The sequence below is a fragment of the Rattus norvegicus genome, chromosome 1, assembly GCF_021556685.1.
Source record: "Rattus norvegicus strain SHRSP/BbbUtx chromosome 1, alternate assembly SHRSP_T2T, whole genome shotgun sequence".
In the NCBI taxonomy this organism is placed as follows: Eukaryota; Metazoa; Chordata; class Mammalia; order Rodentia; family Muridae; genus Rattus; species Rattus norvegicus.
Genome location: NC_141534.1, coordinates 267,659,165 through 267,677,038, shown reverse-complemented (window position 1 = coordinate 267,677,038; position 17,874 = coordinate 267,659,165). Strand labels below are relative to the sequence as shown.

Here is a 17,874-nt window from a genome sequence, read left to right as displayed (position 1 = left end):
AACAACCAAAAATCTAATGTTGTGACAGTAAAAGGGCGTTAGGAAATTCTATTGGGCTCCAGAGTTGGGGTTGAACAAGGTAATTGTTTATGATTGTTACATCTTTGTATTCGTATCGATGAGGTACATTTGCTTCTAGCCCATCTGTTTGCTTAAATTATATTAAATAATAGACTTTGTTAAATCTGGCCTCATTTAATATTATAACATAAACATTTGATATCCAGACCTGTACATGCCCACAAAACACAGTAAAAATACAGACTCAGACACTCGCACGCACACTTCAACTGTATTCCTACACACACACACACTCACACACACATTCACACATGCACACTCACACACACACTCACATACACACTCACACACACTTATACACACACACTCTCTCACACACACATTCACACACACACTCTCTCACACACACTCACATACATACATTCACACACACTCACACTCATACACACTCACACACATACTCATACACACTCACTCACACACACTCACACACACTCACACACACACTCACACACACTCAGACTCACACACATACTCATACACACTCACACATACACACACACTCTCACACACACACTCACACACACTCACACACACACTCACACACTCACACACATACTCATACACACTCACATACACACATACTCACATACACACACTCATGCACACACACTCACATACACACACACTCACACACACACTCACACACACACTCACACATACACACTGGATATATTTACACATGGGGGAAGAGGAGAAGAGAGGGAGGAGGGGGAGAGAAACGGAAAGGGAATGGGTATTATAGGTAGGAGCAGTTTCTTCCGATCTGTATCTATGTTGTGTGTGTGTGTGTGTGTGTACTAAGGATACCTAAGGGATTATGTATGTTTCTTTTCTCTGGATATAAGCTTTATGTTTAGTACAAGTTAAAATTTACTATAGACATTACATGGAGGTTGCTTTCTCTTAATCCCTACCAGAACCCTAAGGTAGAAAGGGTTACTAAACCCTGTGTGGGCCTATCAGTTAAACTGAACACATCTAATCACTGGCAAGAGAGTGGGGTTCCACAAGCAGGGCTTGCCTGCCCCAGGTGATTCTACCCCTCCAATGTTAGCCATGCTAGATGGCTACTTCCTTTGTCTCTTTGTAAACCCCTGTGCTGGAGTGTTTGAAGTAAGTGATTGGAAGTTTGTGGAATGTGGAGTCTAGGAAGTCTCCACACCTTTGGAAGAACTCTGGGGCTGTCGTCTATCATAACATATGAACGCCGTACACTGTAGTCACAGGTTACTTATTCCAGACATTTTATTTAGTCCATAGCACCGGGTTGAGATACAAGCTCATAAATCATGATGATGGTTTTAACATTGTTTTACTCTGACAGCCAAACACCTATGTACTTGGCTTTATGTATGCTTCCTAAGAGTTCCTGACTAGGATCAATAAAGCATGTTTTCTGTAATTCTTGGCTACAACTAACTCCTACTTTACATCAGGAAGTGATCCCAAACTGATTGGAGCACCAGCTAGGTACCAAGTTTAGACTGCGTGGAACCACCGTACTCTACCCTGTGGCTAAACAAACACAATTTCTGAGTTTATTTATGCAAGTTGTAAGAAGATCAGCCAACTGTAGATATCAAGACCTCTCAAGGGCGTTAAATACAGAGGGACCAACTGACATGTGATTTCAAATGCCAAGTATGCAAGTGACAAAGAAAAAGAGACTTAGCACAAGGTCTCTCCTGTCATACCTCAGCTAATGCTCTCACAGGACTGGTATGTTCAGTTTGCTTCTCGGCCAAAGTGACCCACTGACACTGGTGCGCTCTGGGTCACAGGGATGGCTAGTTCTGAGTGTGCACTGCCATGTGATGTCACTGACCGAATGTGCATAACATTTCTGACGAGTGGTTGGTTCAGTCCCCACAATCACACGTGAGCGAGTTGGAAGTAGAAACAGGCTTGGATGTTTTCAGTGAAGGTGAAATGCTGTCCACCATCCTGACGGGAAGACTTCCAAGAGCACACACGAGGCTAGGGAGTGCACAGGGCACCACACGTGTGGGGAAGATCTGTTCTCACATCTCAGAGAACCTGGACTCGGCCAGAGTCTTTCCACTCTCATGCAAATACATTTCACGCAGGCAATGCCACACTCTTACGCGAAATGAAGGAGGGTTTTACTTTGTTCATTGTCTGTTTCCTATTTATTTGTGACTAAAAAAATATGATCACTCATAAGGACAAGGCATTTACACCAACCTAATGATTATATCGATTTAAGAAACCCTATAATAAAAGCAGACTAGTACTAGCAGCTGGCTCTCAAGAACCTGCTTCTCATCCATTACAGAAGTTTGAGCAAATGTATTGTGTTTAACTTGGATTTCCACATTGTGGTTTGAAGACTGGGACCTCCTGCCTAGGGGGTCCATGCTGATCCTTAGAATGCAGTGACAGAGTGCCTGCTGGATAAAAGCTGGCTATTCCCGTGGATTCTGTATTTGACATTGATTTTTGTGGTGATGGTCTGTCCCTGTCTCCAAATGCTAAGCTGCGTGTGATGGGAGTGTCTTTTATAAGGAAGGTAGCTTTCAAGTGCTGCTCTAATTTGAGCGGAGGAGAGGAGGCTCCTGCCCAGCTTCTTGGAGAAGATTATCAGGATCTAACTGCCACAGAAAGTATGACTCCAAGGCAGTGGATCACCAAATTCACACACACACACACACACACACACACACACACACACACATCATGGGACACATATTTGGCAAAGGGCAGCTCCTGGCTCCCCAGCAATGCAGTCTTCTGTCTGTTCTTTCTGGCAGCACAATAAACAAATCTGTCACAGTTCAGGGTGGCCGTGGAGAGAGCTGCTGCAGCTGCCAGCTACCTCCTACAACACGGCCCAGGTCCCCAGCATCAGGACGAGGTGGAGAAGAACATCTGTAAAACAGTGGGCCAGAGAGGGCACTGAGAAACAGCTGTCTGAGGCGAAGAGGAACCGAGCCAGGCGTAATGCAATGAGGCTGTTGTAAAACTTCCAAATTGTATACATTTGTTCATTCCCTGGGGCTTGCACGGTCCACTCCTGCCAGGACAGAGGCCCTAACAAGTAAGCATGCATTGTGGACCTTTGGCAAACAGACATCTGACTCCTCCCCTCAGAAGCTCCCCTGACTGCCTGCTCTGTCACTTCCCCCAGCCCTCGCCCATGACCTTGTCTTGTTCGCTGTGTTGTTTAGTGATGAACTATAATTAATTCACAGAGTACCACGTTTGCTAGGGACACTCATAGCCCAGTTTCCCAGAGGAGAGCTAAGCGTGGCAGGCCGAGGCTCTTCCTTATCGATGTTACTCCATTAATGAACAGCCGAGTCATAGCCAGGCCTCAAATATTTGCTTAGCGAGCAGATGATCTGATCAGAAATCATATTCTCCAAATTCAGGAATTTAGGAAGGCCACACGGTGTTGGCTCTGTTCAGAGGGTGACATGAGGTCTGATCGTTCTTCATCCATTTGAAACAGGTCCTCCCTCTCAGGTCGAAGGCCGGCTGTTGTGAGACCTCTTCACCTCTGCCCCCAACCCCTGCCCCTACTCATGTGTGCTCATTGATGTGTATTTTTAATGACAGATTTCGATGGGGCCAGAGTAAATATCTCTAACACACACACCCACTTCACAAAAGCATTGCCCCAGGACACTTCTCAGAAGTGCCTCTTTCCCTTACCTGAGAAGTCACAGAGACCGGAAAACCCTCTGCCTGGAGTGAGCAAAGAGAGGGAGAGAGAGAGAGAAAGAGAGAGAGAGAGAGAAAGAGTGCTGGTTGAAGAAAGGCACAAAGGAAGCATCAGATTTGTGGCTGAGCCACAAACTTGACCACATCCGACCCCCTTTAGATCATAAGCCGCTGCCTTTCAGAGGAATCACCTCCTGGATTTACAAGGACCTCCCCTAGGGCATCATCTCCTTGGCTCTCTAAAGCAGGGGCTGTTAAATGTTTTGGAGAACACTAAATAATTTTAGTACCTAGCATTTTTTTCCTTTATGCTTTTGGGCAAGGTCTCACTATGTATCCCAGACAGGCCACAAATTCACTATCCTCCTGCCTCAGCCTCCTGAGTGCTGGGTTACAGGTGTGTGTGGTACCACACCAAGCATGGCCTTAGTGTACACTCACTGAAGTATGACTACACCTGCAGGCAGTGATGTCTGAAGGAATATGTCTCTGTCTCTGTGTTCTAATGAAACTTTATAGACACCAAGATTTTTAACTTCATTGAATTTTCATGCACCGTGTCTTCCGCTTTCTTTTTAGTTTTTAGAATCACAGGAAAGCATACAGAACGTGAGCTAGTTTGCAGGACACGCAAAATCAAGAGACGGCTTTCGGACTTAGCCCTGGTCTGTGACTGGCAGTTGCGCTTTGAGGTACAGCGCCAAAGCTCACCCACCACTCGCAGCATCCCCCAGGCCGCACTGACATTTTCCAAGCGTCTGTAGAACCTGTGCGATTATCATTTTGTTGTTTTGTTGCTTTTTATTGTGGGCACACGTCTGCATCTCCCTGCCCACTGGATCCCTCAACATTCCCCTTTCCCTCTGTGCGAACCACTTTTCTCCTGACTAGAAGGTGGAAGTCTGGTGACAGGGTCTCTGTGAGTCTTGTTCATTTATGGGACTCAGTGCTTGGCCAGGCCTGGGGCAGTGAAGGCTTGCTGACGTCCCTAGGACACTTGCATTCCTGCCCTGTTGTTCACTACATGATCAGTTTGGAAGCTCAGCTCAGCGTGTTCTAATTCCTCAGGTGCTTTTGGGTTTGGCCTCATGAGACGTTCAGGGGAGTCCACAAACCTCATGTCCTTGCGTCCACACGATCAGACCCCTGCCACTCGCCACTGGAGGAGCCCGTGAGTGCTGTGTCCACAGGCACGCCTGGTTTGACAATTCAATCAAAATGCTCAAACCTGCCGTGCCTGTGGACACAGCCCAGAGAACACATGACTATTGGGCAATCAGCTTACTCCGTAGGGACAGCTCCACAACCAGGACACCCCCTGTCTGGTCACGTAGCATGCGTTTCCGTTTGTCACAGTTCTGAAGACCGGGAGGAGAAATGAGAAAAAACAAAATGAACTTCAAGGAGTCAAAGTCCCCAGTCATTACATAGCAACTGATACCTAGAGTACACACCACGCCCACACATGCATGCGCTCACGCACGCACACATGCACATGTGCACACAGGCCTAGAATTCATTGGCTGTCCAGGCTAGGGAATCCTGGGGGAATAGTTCATTAGAATTCCAGTGGATGAATGGGCACTGTACCTTTCTATAAGCTTTTACTCTTAACGCAGAAATACACGAGGATGCTCAAAAAGTAAGTTCTGCTTCATTTTCTTCTGTTAAAACTGAAACTCCAGTGACCATTCTTAGATCAAGCGCTAACTGGTCCTCCCTGTCCCCGCCCTGCACTCTGGTTCTCTCCTCTCTTCCTCCCTGTGTTCATAAGCATCTGTTTTCCAGCTATGTGAGTTTATGGAAGGAGAAAATAAACCTCCTTTTGTAGTTCCTCCAGGCCACGTGGGCTGGCAGGCTCTTTAGAAGTGCAAACCTCGGAGGTATCCAGTCCCTGAGGAGGTGTTCAAAGCTCAGCAAACCCCAGAACCACAGGGTGTTGGCTCTCCCCTCTGTGTCGTCCGCTGTGACCCGGACACCCAGCATTTCTCTGAAGATAGTCCCATCCAGACTGCAGTCACCTGTCTTTACAGTTCTGCCTACATCTTGGATTCCTTTACCCTTCTGACTTTTCAAAGCATTTCCATGCCTACTATCATCTCCATTTTCATCCTACACAGTTCTCTGACAAGGGACTGGTGACCCTTATTCAACGAGGATGAAATTGGCACCAGTGGGATAAATGACGCAGACCAGGCTGCTAAGTTTTGGTAGCAAGGTGGACAGGTCTAGACCTTCTGCCTCCGCACCCTGGACCCACAATTCCCAGGTCAAATCCAGCTCCTCCACTATCAGCCTCCCCCCCGGGGGGGGGTTTAATGTCTTCCTTTTGGAGCCAGGACTCTCACCACTGGGCAGGAGAGCTTCTCACTGTCGCAGATGAACGTCTCACAGTGTAACCAAACCTTGGATAGTTTGGGGATGTTCTGGAACCGGAAGGCATTGAATTGGAAAGTGGCCCTGTGGTCCTTGCCATTCTCGTGCACGAGGACGGTTTCATCGGTGGAGCAACTGGGATACACAGGGGAAGGGAGAAGGAAACGTTACACTAGAGAAGGCCGAAAAGGCTCTAAGGTGAAACCTCACACAGTGCTCATTCTGCTAGATGTAAGCAGCTATCTGTCCTTTCAGAGAACTCTGATCTCTAAGTGTGAGGTCGGCCACAGAGCCGAGAAAGTGGACATAGTCATTCCGTCCTAAAATAGAGGGGAGTGGCTTACGAGAACCCACGAATCTGCTAAGTTGAAGCCCTCTCCCACAGAAGCAAATTCTGCAAGAGATAAAGCCCTCTTCATGACTGGCATCTGGAAGACCCCAGGGTAGCACAAGGGAAGGACCTCCATGGTGGGTGGGAATCCTGTTTTCAAATGTTGCCATGAACACCTAAACTTGAGCCACACCCACCAGTTATCTCTGTGTATATTATTAGGTTTTGCCTGAACTTGGAGAAAGGAATTTATGTCCCATCAATCACACATATAATAACTTTTGTAAAAAAAAACACAGTCATATTTTTTCATACATAATCTAGTCAATGACTGGAAAGAGATATCTAAATGTATGTTTGCTGAGACAGAAGGAAGACCTTAGAAATGTCATCTCAGAATTCTCTCTCAGAAGTCATGAGGGAGAAACAAAGGTTGCGCCTTCCTTTCTGGGTAAAGGGTCAGAGTTATTTCTGTTTGTTGTGGCCTCGGCAGAGATGGGGCTGTGAGAATTTTCCAACTTACGAGGATCTAGCGGGATTGTTTGGTCAACGAACCTGAGATCCTCACCTAAACTCAGGACACGAAACCTTAAAATAGCTCTTGGCTGCCAGAGTGCCCTAGGCCTGGTGTCAGTCGGTGGAAAATACCGTAAGAGGAGCTCTCTGATGGGGGGAAGGGAGGGCAAATAATGGGCAAGCATACATGCCTTGGCACAAGCTGTGGCACCTGCCTCTCGGTGACAGCTACCCCTGGTTGCTTGGATGGTGGCAGCCTGCTGGGTGGGCAGCCTACATCGGCAACCCCAGTGCCCCTTGAGGGAGTGCGCTGTTGCAGGTGTGCTCATGTGTTCAGAAAATACCTGGCAATGTATCTACTGCAGTGACTATAGATGCTTGCAAACTGGAGTTCCACCAAAAAGATCCAGTCTGACCAAAAGGTTTCCTCCTAAGCCACAGTGAAAGACACCCGGACACACTGGGTGCACCGCTCGGCCTTGACTCCGCCAAGAGTGGCACTTACCCCTTATTGATCAGCTGCCATTGCAAGGGGTACATGAAGTCAGCCGAGGGGGTGGCCCAACAGCTATTCAAGACTACTTTAAACCTGGGGATAAAACATGGTATCACTGAGAGCCACTCTTGTGTTCAGAGACATCTCAAAACCGAAGTCTGTTGGCTGTTTTTTTTTTTTCCTTAAAAAATAGACACGCAGAGAAATGGAACTCACCGAACACTTAGTCCCTTGGCTTCTACTCCTGCAAACAGATCCGAACCGATTTCAGATGTTTCCAGGACGAAGGGAGCTTCTTTCTTGGTGGAAAACTTGGCATTCTTGGGAAGGAAATGGGGGCATTAGGTCTCGTGACCTCTCAGAGCGAGACATCGGGTCTGGTGGGAGCAGACACACTGAGATGGGATAGAGAAGGAACCAACCCAAGGAATGAATGCACGAGACCATAGAGAAAACTCTAGAGCCAGAGAAATTGAGCTTCTGAGGATGCTGATGCCATCTTAGAAAGGTTAAGGACATTTGCTGGTCACTGATGACAACGAACTTAACGGATGGGAAAATGATGGGGCCCAAGGAGGTGAAGACAGGATTCCTGTGATTTCACAAATCACTTAATGCTCTAGTCCCTCACTACCCCTGACTCCCCACCCCTGCACTTTGAGCAAATGGTCACCTGGGTTTGCGAGTTTATGACTTGATTAACGGTGTGGTTATCGATTGACGTAAGTCACCAATTTCCTGCAATGCGTCTGGGTATCGTTCTATGTATTTGGATAGTTTCTATGTCAAGATACCCTGTGCATTGAGATATGATATTTGTGAATGAAGCAAGATATTCTAGCAAGAGAGAAAGACAAAAGAAGTAAATTGCACAGCACATTAGACTAGTATGTCGTATATAATGTTAGAAACCACAAAAATAATAAAAATGGATTGGGAGCATGAGGAAGGGTAAGCTACATTTAGTGTGTGTGTGTGTGTGTGTGTGTGTGTGTGTGTGTGTGTGTATGAGTGTATAAAGGTACACGTTTGTCTGTGCACATGTATGTGGAGGCCAGAGGCAACCTCTGGTTTCATTTCTTCAGGAACTGTCTACTTGACTTTAAGACAGGGTCTCTCATTGGCTCAGAACTCACCAAGTGAGCTAGGCTGGCTTGCAAGTAAACCACAGGGACCTACCTCTTTCGTCCTCTCCCAGAGTGGGATTACAAGTGATGTGACGTTGCGCTTAGCGTGTTTGTTTTTAGTGAGGGTCTGGAGATTGACTTCAGAAGCTCATTTTTTGCAGGGCAAGCACTTCACTGACAGTTTTGAAAAGGGCAACCAGAAAGGCCTCATTGAGGAGGAAGCATTTGAACAAGGCTTGAGAAAGGTGAGGAAGGTGGGGAAGGCCGGGGCTGTGTAGCCACAGCAGAAAGAATGCATCCACAAGGGGAGGTCCCATGGCTGACAGGACAGCAAGGGGCCAGGTCTGGAGAAGGTTTGGGAAGGAGTAGGGTATGAGATCCCAGGGCTGTGATTAAGGAGAGCAGGCCCTGTTGAGTGTCTCAAAGGCTCACTAGTGCTCAGGACTGGCAGGATCTACTCCCTGGCCCGGGGACTAAATCTAACATCTTGAGATAATGTTCGGGGAGTTATTAGGAGTAACAGCTGTGATTGGCTTCCTCAAAGGCTGCACCTTCTCCACTCTGTCAGTCTCCTTTCAGTTCACTTGAATAAGACCCTAGTCTACTCTCTGGTGTTAGCCATGACAGAGGCACTGGCCCGAAGGGCTAAGATCCCAGGATAACCCAGGCACCCCTTGACTTGAGACCCAGGAGAAGGGACTTAGTCTTTGGGACTCAGTTTCTTCATTCCTATGAGACGGGAGTAGAACAGAAACAAAGAACACAGGGTAGGTCTTGGCCTCCCATGGGTCCAGCACACGAGGCTTTGTGAGGAGACTCCAAGCCCCTATCTTACTTTATTCTACTGAAGCAGGTCCAGCCAAAGCTCCCACATTCAGCCACCTAGGAGCTGTCTCCCCCTCTTTCCATCTGTCGCGACTCTGTGCTACATTAATGGTTGCCACAATTAAGCAATAATGTTCCCAGTTATAAGTGACTTACTTGCATAGCATGCAGCTAAAGTGACAGCTATTTGGTGGCTTTGAAAGTATTTTTGGTATTGCCTAAAACTTATAAGATTGCAAGGGACATTTCCACACATGGGAACTAACTTGGGATTGGCAATTTAGTTCCCAAGTCTCCGGAGAGACACTTGTGTGAAATCTTTTCCCTGGAGATCAGCTGGTAGAGTGTGATCTCTCTACTGGTAGAGCAATTGTCCAAATTTCCATCAAAGGGAAGGATAGAAATGGGACTTTCCATTTCTCATAACTACTGTAACATTTCTCCCTCCCTCCAACCCTCCATTTTTAGCTTGCTTCCCCCTCCCTTCCTGGATCTCTCTATAAAGCTCTGATTATCCCGAAACTCACATGTAGACAAGGTTGGCTTCAACATCCCAACAATCCCACTTCTTCCCCTCAAGGGAGTTTACAAATCCAAGCCACCATGTCTGGCACCCCTACTTTCTTTTTCACATAAAACTCAGAGACCTGTCCTCAGACAACTTTACCTTAGTAAGCTGGTACACACCAGGACAGTTTATCTTCCCATCCCTAAAAGCAGAGAGACCACACAAACTACTTTTCTGCCCTATAGGATGGATGAATCTGTTGAGAAACCATGTTCCAGAATTCCTTACCTTGACTAAAAGGCTGTCTTAGAACTAACTAGTCACCCAAGTTAAGGGCAGGTACGCCTCACGGAGCAGAAGTTCATTGGGGAAAATTTCATAGCTGCTTTTGTTCACAGACAAGAGATAATGGCGAAAGGAAACTAGTGTCAAGTGAACAATCCTAAGGGGACACATCCCTAGAGTCTCCCAGAACCCAGATGCTCACCTGTGGCCTACCATGTCTCTTTACCATGTCTCTTACTGGCTTCTCAGAAGACTAGAATAAAGCATTTCAGTTCTGGGTTCTCCTTTGTGACAGGGGCACTGACCGCCCAGCTTGTGGTCACAGGAAAGTGGCTGGGTTGGTGGAGGAAGCAGTGAGAGAGACAATATTCCGCTTAGAGAAGATGGGAGCTCTTGGGAGAGGTGTGACCAACATCATTCCATGGAATTATTTCAGCAGACAGAACCAAAGCAAATAGAAGTTCGGGGGCAGGGTCAGATTTTACAAGATAATCTGAAGTACAAGGCCCAGCTCACCTGAAACACTGGAAGACTTGGAGTGACCGCCCCTCAGTGACAGAAGCGCGGCGGACTTCAGGTGGGAAATCAAGGGTGGTCAGCTCTGTAGTTTGCTCTGATTTAACTTGACCGTTTGCCTATGTCTGCCCCAAGCCATTTCATTTCCTTTGCATCACTGGGAAGGCTGGGCAGCACTGCTTCTGTTTTAAGACGTTGACCTAATCTCACACTGACACCAACATTCCTCTCAACACTTCTAGGGCAACAAACACTTCGAAGAACGCTCGGAGTGCCCATGTGAAATCGGGCCTGGGTCTTCACTCACCAGAACAGTCGTCTTTCTGGGGACTTACCAAGTTCACACTGACTACCCCTAAAGATGACTGCATGGAAACTTCCTAACAGTTCTGGGGTGTACACGTCAACAGAGTTCTTACTTCACGGGTGTGGAGATGGAAGTGCGGGGGGTGCCTGAACTTTCCCAAAGTTGTTTAAGTAGTAAGTGGTGAAACCCGGCTGCGTGGAGTGTCTCTCACCCACCCCCCTTTTATACCCACAAGGTCAGGCTCTGTCTGTAAACAAACAACCTTCCTTTGTCTTCGTGTGGGAGTCATAACTTTCCCTTGGGAAGATCAACTGTGGGTCCTTGGCCAAAGTGAGTGGGGAGGGGTGGACAGAAAGGACACAGTGTGCATGCAGAGTGGGAGGAGTGCATTTGGGGGCTCAGGCTCTGGGCTTCCCAGAATCTTAAGCAATTAGCAGTGTGTCGGTTCCATTGTTCTATGTAGGACATGGTCCTGTTTCTGGTAATTTGATGGAAATATATGCAAAGGGGAAGTTGTTGCCTTGGAAACACCCAAGAATGCCCTCAAAGTGGAAAAGGGAGAAAGTGGGGGGGGGGATACAGGAAACTGGACGGCCCAGAGCGGGAGAGAAAACAGATAGATCCGAAGCGTCTGGACAGCAGAAGGTGTGCTCTGATGAAGTCCATGTGTCCTGGAGGGGTTTTGACAGTGGGATTTTTGGAGACACCTAACTTCATTACTAGACAATTCAGAAAGTCGTTTCTGCAGTTCAGAAGATGGGCTGCTGGTGAAGGTTGATTAACTGATTGACTGATTGATTGATTAAAGAATATGTTCCTTTTACTTCTGAGGTTACATTCATGCCCGAGACTCAACCCTGTGTGGTTGATGGTGGGGGATGAGATTTTAAAACCCTGACCTGTATCACTAAGTATTGTAAACGTTCTTAGGGTCTAATCTACAACCTTATCTCACTAGAGTAACAACTGCTAGCTTCTGGACAGAGGCTGTAGTAAAGACTGTAGTTCTTCTGTGGGAAGCTGTGTCACTATGGTTACATCATGCTGGGTTACCCACACTGCATTGATCCCTGCAGACAGGTCAAGCGGCCCTGTGGGATTTCTTGTCTCTGGGGCAGCCACTAGTGATAGGAAGCCAGGCTAGTCTGGATTTTAAGGAATCTTGAAGCGTATACATTCCTAGTGATCCTTCTTTAACAATAGATTTTAAAAAGGCAGAAATACTTGAATCCCAAATTAGACACGGCCTTTGCATGTGAAGGGCCCTAGCCCTGTACACCATGCTTTTTGCAGGCAGAATCTCAATTGGGGAATCTCTGTTTTCCCTACATGCTTCTCTGAGGCATCTGGTCTTGGGCAAACATCTCCCTTCCTTTGGTTGCAAAACAGACTAGGTTATTTTAGGATTCGTGTAGACTTATCTAGCAATTAGATGAATTCTGAGGGGTTGGGGGAGGGTGGGTAATGGCTTCCAGGCAATAGGTGAAGCAAGTTCAGTGTTAGTGAGGTTTCAGATGGGGTGCTGTTCTCTCTTGCAAAATGAAATGGGTCAGATGCTCTCCCTCTAAGGACACCTCCCGGGTTCTAATGGTCTGCACAAAGGTTTGTGTCTCTGCCTGTATCTCCCTCTAGCCAGCCGGGCCAGTATCCCCTCTGCGTGCCCATGTCCTCATTGGAAGCTACAGCTTAAAAACAAAGTGTCCTTTTTAATGGGAGAGCAGCTGGGCTAATGGCCAACGAGTGTTCAGTTTCTCTGGAGCACTTAATTCTGAGAGAGCCGACGTGTGCCTTTAACAGCTGATGTCAACACAGACAGCAGATCCAGTCAGATGGTGAGGAAATCTTACTGTAAGGCTTAAGGGAGAAAAGAACTAGATAGGCAGAGGCTAGCCCTGAGCCTTGTCTTTAGCTCTGGCCTAGTCAGGGAATTCAGTGCTTCAGACTAAATTCTTTGACAGTGAATGACAAATGAGTCTCTGGAGGGAAATGCAGTGGAAACCAGCCTCGATTAAGAGTCAAACACCAGGTGCCCTACTGTCTGCACAGTGACCTTGCCTTAATGAAATGGGAAAGTTGGCCACACCTGTGCTGTCCTCTTCAGCCTACGAAGTGAACCTTCTCTTGAAGCTACGCTAAGGCACTATGCCACCTTGGAAACCCTGGAACAGGGCTCTGCCCAAATACCAGGAGAGAGCAACTTCTGTGGAAGTGCCCTGGAAAAAGGCCACAGACGGAGAAGGCAGCCTGGACTTACAGTGTAGAAGTTGAGGGACAACTGGCTTTCAAATGTGCCCATGCTCCCGTTCTTGACATGAACAGTGGCCACTCTGAAAAGGGGAGAGAATTTTGCATAAGGACTGAAACATGTCTGATTGACAGGGACTGTAGCATCCTCACAGTAACCAGCCCTCCATCCCCAGAGAGGCTTACCTCTGGTCAAAGGCAGCCTGGTTCACCAAGTAGGTGGAGTGGTAGGTGCAGGAGAAGGAGTAGTTGACAGGCTGGTTCTTCACAATCACGGTGCTGTCATTGGACACGATGTGGCTATAGAAGTGGTAGATGGGAGGCTTGTACTAGGGGAGGAAGAAGGCATTTAGGGTGTACACTGTGGCCCATGATGGGACTCAGGATTCTGGGAAAACTGGTTGACAATGAGTTGGTAGAATAAAAGGCCAGTACAAAACTGGGCGTGGTGGTACACGCCTCATCCCGGCACTTGGGAAGTGGAGGGGTGCTCAGGGATTCCAAGCAAGTTTCAGCTACATAGTGAGTTTGGGGCCAACCTGGCCTACATAAAACCCTGTGCTGAGATATAAAACAAAGCACTCCCCACCCCTAATGAGGAGACCTAAATGTTTATCACAACAATAGAAGCCGAAGCCATTCTTTGTGAGTGAGGTGAAAATCTTTGCCGAGTTCTAGAATCCCTTCAGTGAGGTCTCTATATGCGGAGGAAAAGTCTGGATATTCACGAGTCTATGTATTCTGACCGAGGACCTGCATTGAGAATCCCCATTCCCAGCCTCAACTTTTTAAACCACTCCTTGTGCGTGTCCCATGAACGTCTTTGTCTATTTTCCACTCTAGATCGTAAGTCTGTAGTCAAAACGCCCTTTAACCATAAAGCACTAATTGTGGAACTCTTTCTCCTGGCAAGTTGGTCTCAAAGCTCACTGTTAGGACTATGAACATCTGCTTTGAAGTAAATGGTCTGGGAGCATGGGGAGGGAGACAGTTTCTACTTCACCTCACCGGGGTGCATTCACACATAGCATCCTGTTCACCTCACCCAGGACTCTCAGCTCTATGGGACGGCTCACAGACAGATTCACTTTCTTTAATGACACTTGGGAAGAAGCTGGTCCCTTAGCATTCCGGGCTCCCACCATGGGTGACCCACATGACCCTGCTTAGGAACCAATTACTCTGAGTCTGATTCCGAGGACTTTCCCCAAAGCTCTTAACTGTCACTTCCGGTCTTGGGGGAAAGATGGCTTGTTGATTTGGGATGAGAATGTCAGATGTAAAGCGAGAAAAGTGCTTCGTTCTGACAAAGACGGACGCTTTGGCACTACCCCCACGTCCCAGCAAACTGGAAGAATCAAGGTCAAGTTCAAAGAGTCACCTGGGGCCTGCGCAGACACAGGGACCTGAGTTTGGATCTCTAACACCCAGATAAAATACTGGGCACGAGGCACACGCCTGTAATCTGAGCACTGGGAGGCGGTGATGGGAGAGCCCAGGGGTTCTCTGGTCAGCCATTCTGGCCAGATCAGCAAGCTCTGGGTTCAGTAGGAGACCCATCTCAGGAGGTGTGGTGGGGAGAGAGGAGAGACTAATGTCAGTGTCAACCTCTGGTGGGTCCACCCGTGTGCGTGGCAGGAACAATGGCACACAGAGAGCCATCTAAACCAGCTGAGAGAAAGGGTTTTAGTCATTGAGCCTCCTGGGAAAGCAATGGGGCTGACTTTGGAAAGTATTTGGAGCATCGGGAATCCTCTTACGGACAGTCGGTAGCAGACATTTCACTCTGCTGTCGTCCACTCTGGTGTCACGGTTCTCCCTTCTGCTTAAGCACTTCTGCCCTAGCTGGTTTGGCCTTACCTCTGACTGGGTTCCACAGTAGGACTTGTTCTTGGGTGACAGATCTGGGATGACGAATTGGTAGTAGCCACCTTCATGGACCCCATTGTAACACAGTCCCCCGAGGGCCAGCTGGTGTACTTCCCATCCGTAGGGACACTCGGGGATTTTAGTGATGATGGTCTTGGGGTAACAAAACACAAGGATGACATCTGGAAGAGGTCACATGTGCTTGAAATCAGACTCGGTCAGCGTCTCGGTGTCACACAGCATCCTCCAGCTGTGACGAGTTCTCCCAAACTTCGGTCACTGAAAATTTCTTTTTATAACTCATGATACACATACTATTATCACTATTTAGTACTTCTTTCATGGGATCCATTTTAAAAACCTGTGGCTTTATTACGGATAAAGGGACTCATGCTTGCAAGGCAAGAGCTCCACCACCAAGCCATAGCCCCAGCCCTAAAACTTTTACTTGATTTTTTAGAGACTCCAGCCCTGATAACCCAGACTGGTGCATGTATCCCAAGGAGAATGAGACTTCTTTTTTTTTTTTCTTTTTTCTTTTTTTCGGAGCTGGGGACCGAACCTAGGGCCTTGCACTTGCTAGGCAAGCGCTCTACCACTGAGCTAAATCCCCAGCCCCTGTGAGACTTCTTATAATTTAAAATCTTCGCTGAATTATTAGGTGCTCAGCGTTGCAAAATATTGTTTAAAGACACATAGCATGCATTGAGTGGTCAAACACTTAAAAAGGTGACATGTCACATCGAAAGGGGAGGAAACATCTAATTTGCGAAAGAGTTGGCTTACTCAGCAAGTGTTTGCTCCTCATGGGGAAAGTCTGATCCGCACTGGGGGCCATCTTTACCCTTTCGTAACCAAGCCGTCATAGTGCTCGGATCACAGCAAGTTGGAGACTAGGGGTTCCCTGTCTGAGAAAGCAGGGGTGGCATCAGAGTACCTGCTTTATTCGGAGTGCATGATTTCGCCGAAGCTTCCGCAAAGAGGGCCAGCAGAACGAAGGCCCTGGCCACCATGGTTCCTCTTGAGCTGATCTCTGCCAGGTGCCCAAACCGAATGGGCCAAATGCTCACCTTCCTTCCAGGCCCCGGGCCTCAATGGTTCTGTATCGGAAATATGAAAGAAGAGTTAAAGTCAAGGTAAGAACAAATTATCATACAATCTTGTGGGGGAATTTCCAAGGGAGCTCGGTGACGCTGTCCTGAGGTTGTACCACTGGGGATGTCAGTGTCACGGGCGGCGGCTCATGTTCCTGCCTTTCTCATTCTCTCTGTACTGTAGATGCTGCTGCCTCCCGGATGCTCCCCAAATCTCTAGCCCCTGTCCTATTTCCGCCTTATATATCTAGAGGGTGTAAGAGAAACCAGCTCCCGATAAGTCACAATGAGCGCACATTATCCATGACAGGGGAATAAAAGGGAGCCCGCACAGAAGGCCGATGGGAGCTCAGTTACCTCCGAATCTGATTTCCTCTCCTTCGCAGTCAGGCGCCCCACCCCCACCCTTTACAGTCTCAACCAGGACTGGAGAGGGAAGCTGGGCTGTCCCTTCTTGTACTAAAAAGCAACACAATAAACAAACAACTTTCTGATGGGGGACAGGTCTTTCTGTACTATTCCAGGTAGTAATTCTCTTCCTTTGTATTATCCCCCTCCACCTTTCTTAGTTTCATACCGAGGGGAGTGGAATTCTGAATCTGACAGGATTTCAGTGCAGCGTAGTTACATTTAGCGGCCAAGCACAATCTAGGTTGTGTTGATGTTAAAAAAAGAAAAACAAAAACAAAACTTAAAGATTACTTTTCTCCATGTTTCCTGATGTCTATAGCTTCCTCCTTAAATACGACTTTAAATTGCAAAGCCTTTAGGTGTTATTAGTCTCTCCAAACAATGACCTGGGATCACCCAAGCAGACCTTGCTCTAAACAGCACAGGGGATGCTACTCTGGTGGGAGTTAAAGACACACCCCGGAGAGGACATATAATTTCATGTTTCAGTGAGGGATCTAACAGCTACATATAAGTACTATAATAAAGTTGACTTATTATGGCGTCCAAGGATTAAGGAAAGAGCTCTTGAGGAAGCCACTAATTTTTTTTCCCTAGGACTCAGCTTCCTTCTCTGCAAAATGGAGGCCATCGCCCTGGTTGTACCCCAGGGGGTGAGCAAGGAGATGAAGGCTCTTGCTAAATGTCGAGACACCAGACTCACAAGTGTCTGTCTGAAGGCAAATAGAAGTTTCTGGCAGCATGCCCCTGCCCTGTGCGTTGGGTTGAGTTCTCTTAAAGTCAGCCACACACTGTGTCGTTGCCTGCCACAGAAGGCATGTCTGTCTTGATAATGCACAAGCCACATAGTTTGTAAATATGAGTCAACTGGGGTGAATAGGGTGGGTGGGCAGGCTGAGTTAAACTATTTTAACACTGGGTTGGAGTTCGGTGTAGCCTGAAAACAGCAGCAACAGCAGCAGCAGCAGCAGCCCCCATTCATCTATACACGTTCTCACACGTGTGAATTCCGAGTTTCTTTTCCCTGGGGCCGATTTCCCTTCCCTGCTTTTCATTAAACGTTCACAGGGCCCTGATGGTAAGTATGGTGGTTCTGCTTTTGGCCCTAGAAGACATGGGTAGATTAGAGGTTGCTTTTTCTTTCCCTATCTGGGAACAGTGCAGAGAGCAAGGTGAGTGTGTCCTTGGGGTGTAGGAAGGG

General features: G+C 47.5%; 1 protein-coding gene across 7 annotated transcripts; it reads right to left on the bottom strand.

The window, feature by feature from the left end:
* Positions 1-1,305: 1,305 nt before the first annotated feature.
* Tectb (tectorin beta) lies at positions 1,306-16,690 on the bottom strand. Of its 7 annotated transcripts, none has more exons than XM_087648724.1 (11): positions 16,620-16,690; positions 16,106-16,268; positions 15,160-15,350; positions 13,486-13,628; positions 13,310-13,382; positions 7,704-7,807; positions 7,497-7,580; positions 6,117-6,279; positions 5,054-5,126; positions 3,760-3,792; positions 2,212-2,973 (listed from the first exon to the last, which is right to left on the bottom strand). In XM_087648724.1, the coding sequence occupies exons 2-11, from the start codon at positions 16,179-16,181 to the stop codon at positions 2,924-2,926; spliced, it is 990 nt and encodes a 329-aa protein (XP_087504850.1). In that variant the 5' UTR covers positions 16,182-16,268; positions 16,620-16,690; the 3' UTR covers positions 2,212-2,923.
* Between the last annotated feature and the right edge of the window lie 1,184 nt (positions 16,691-17,874).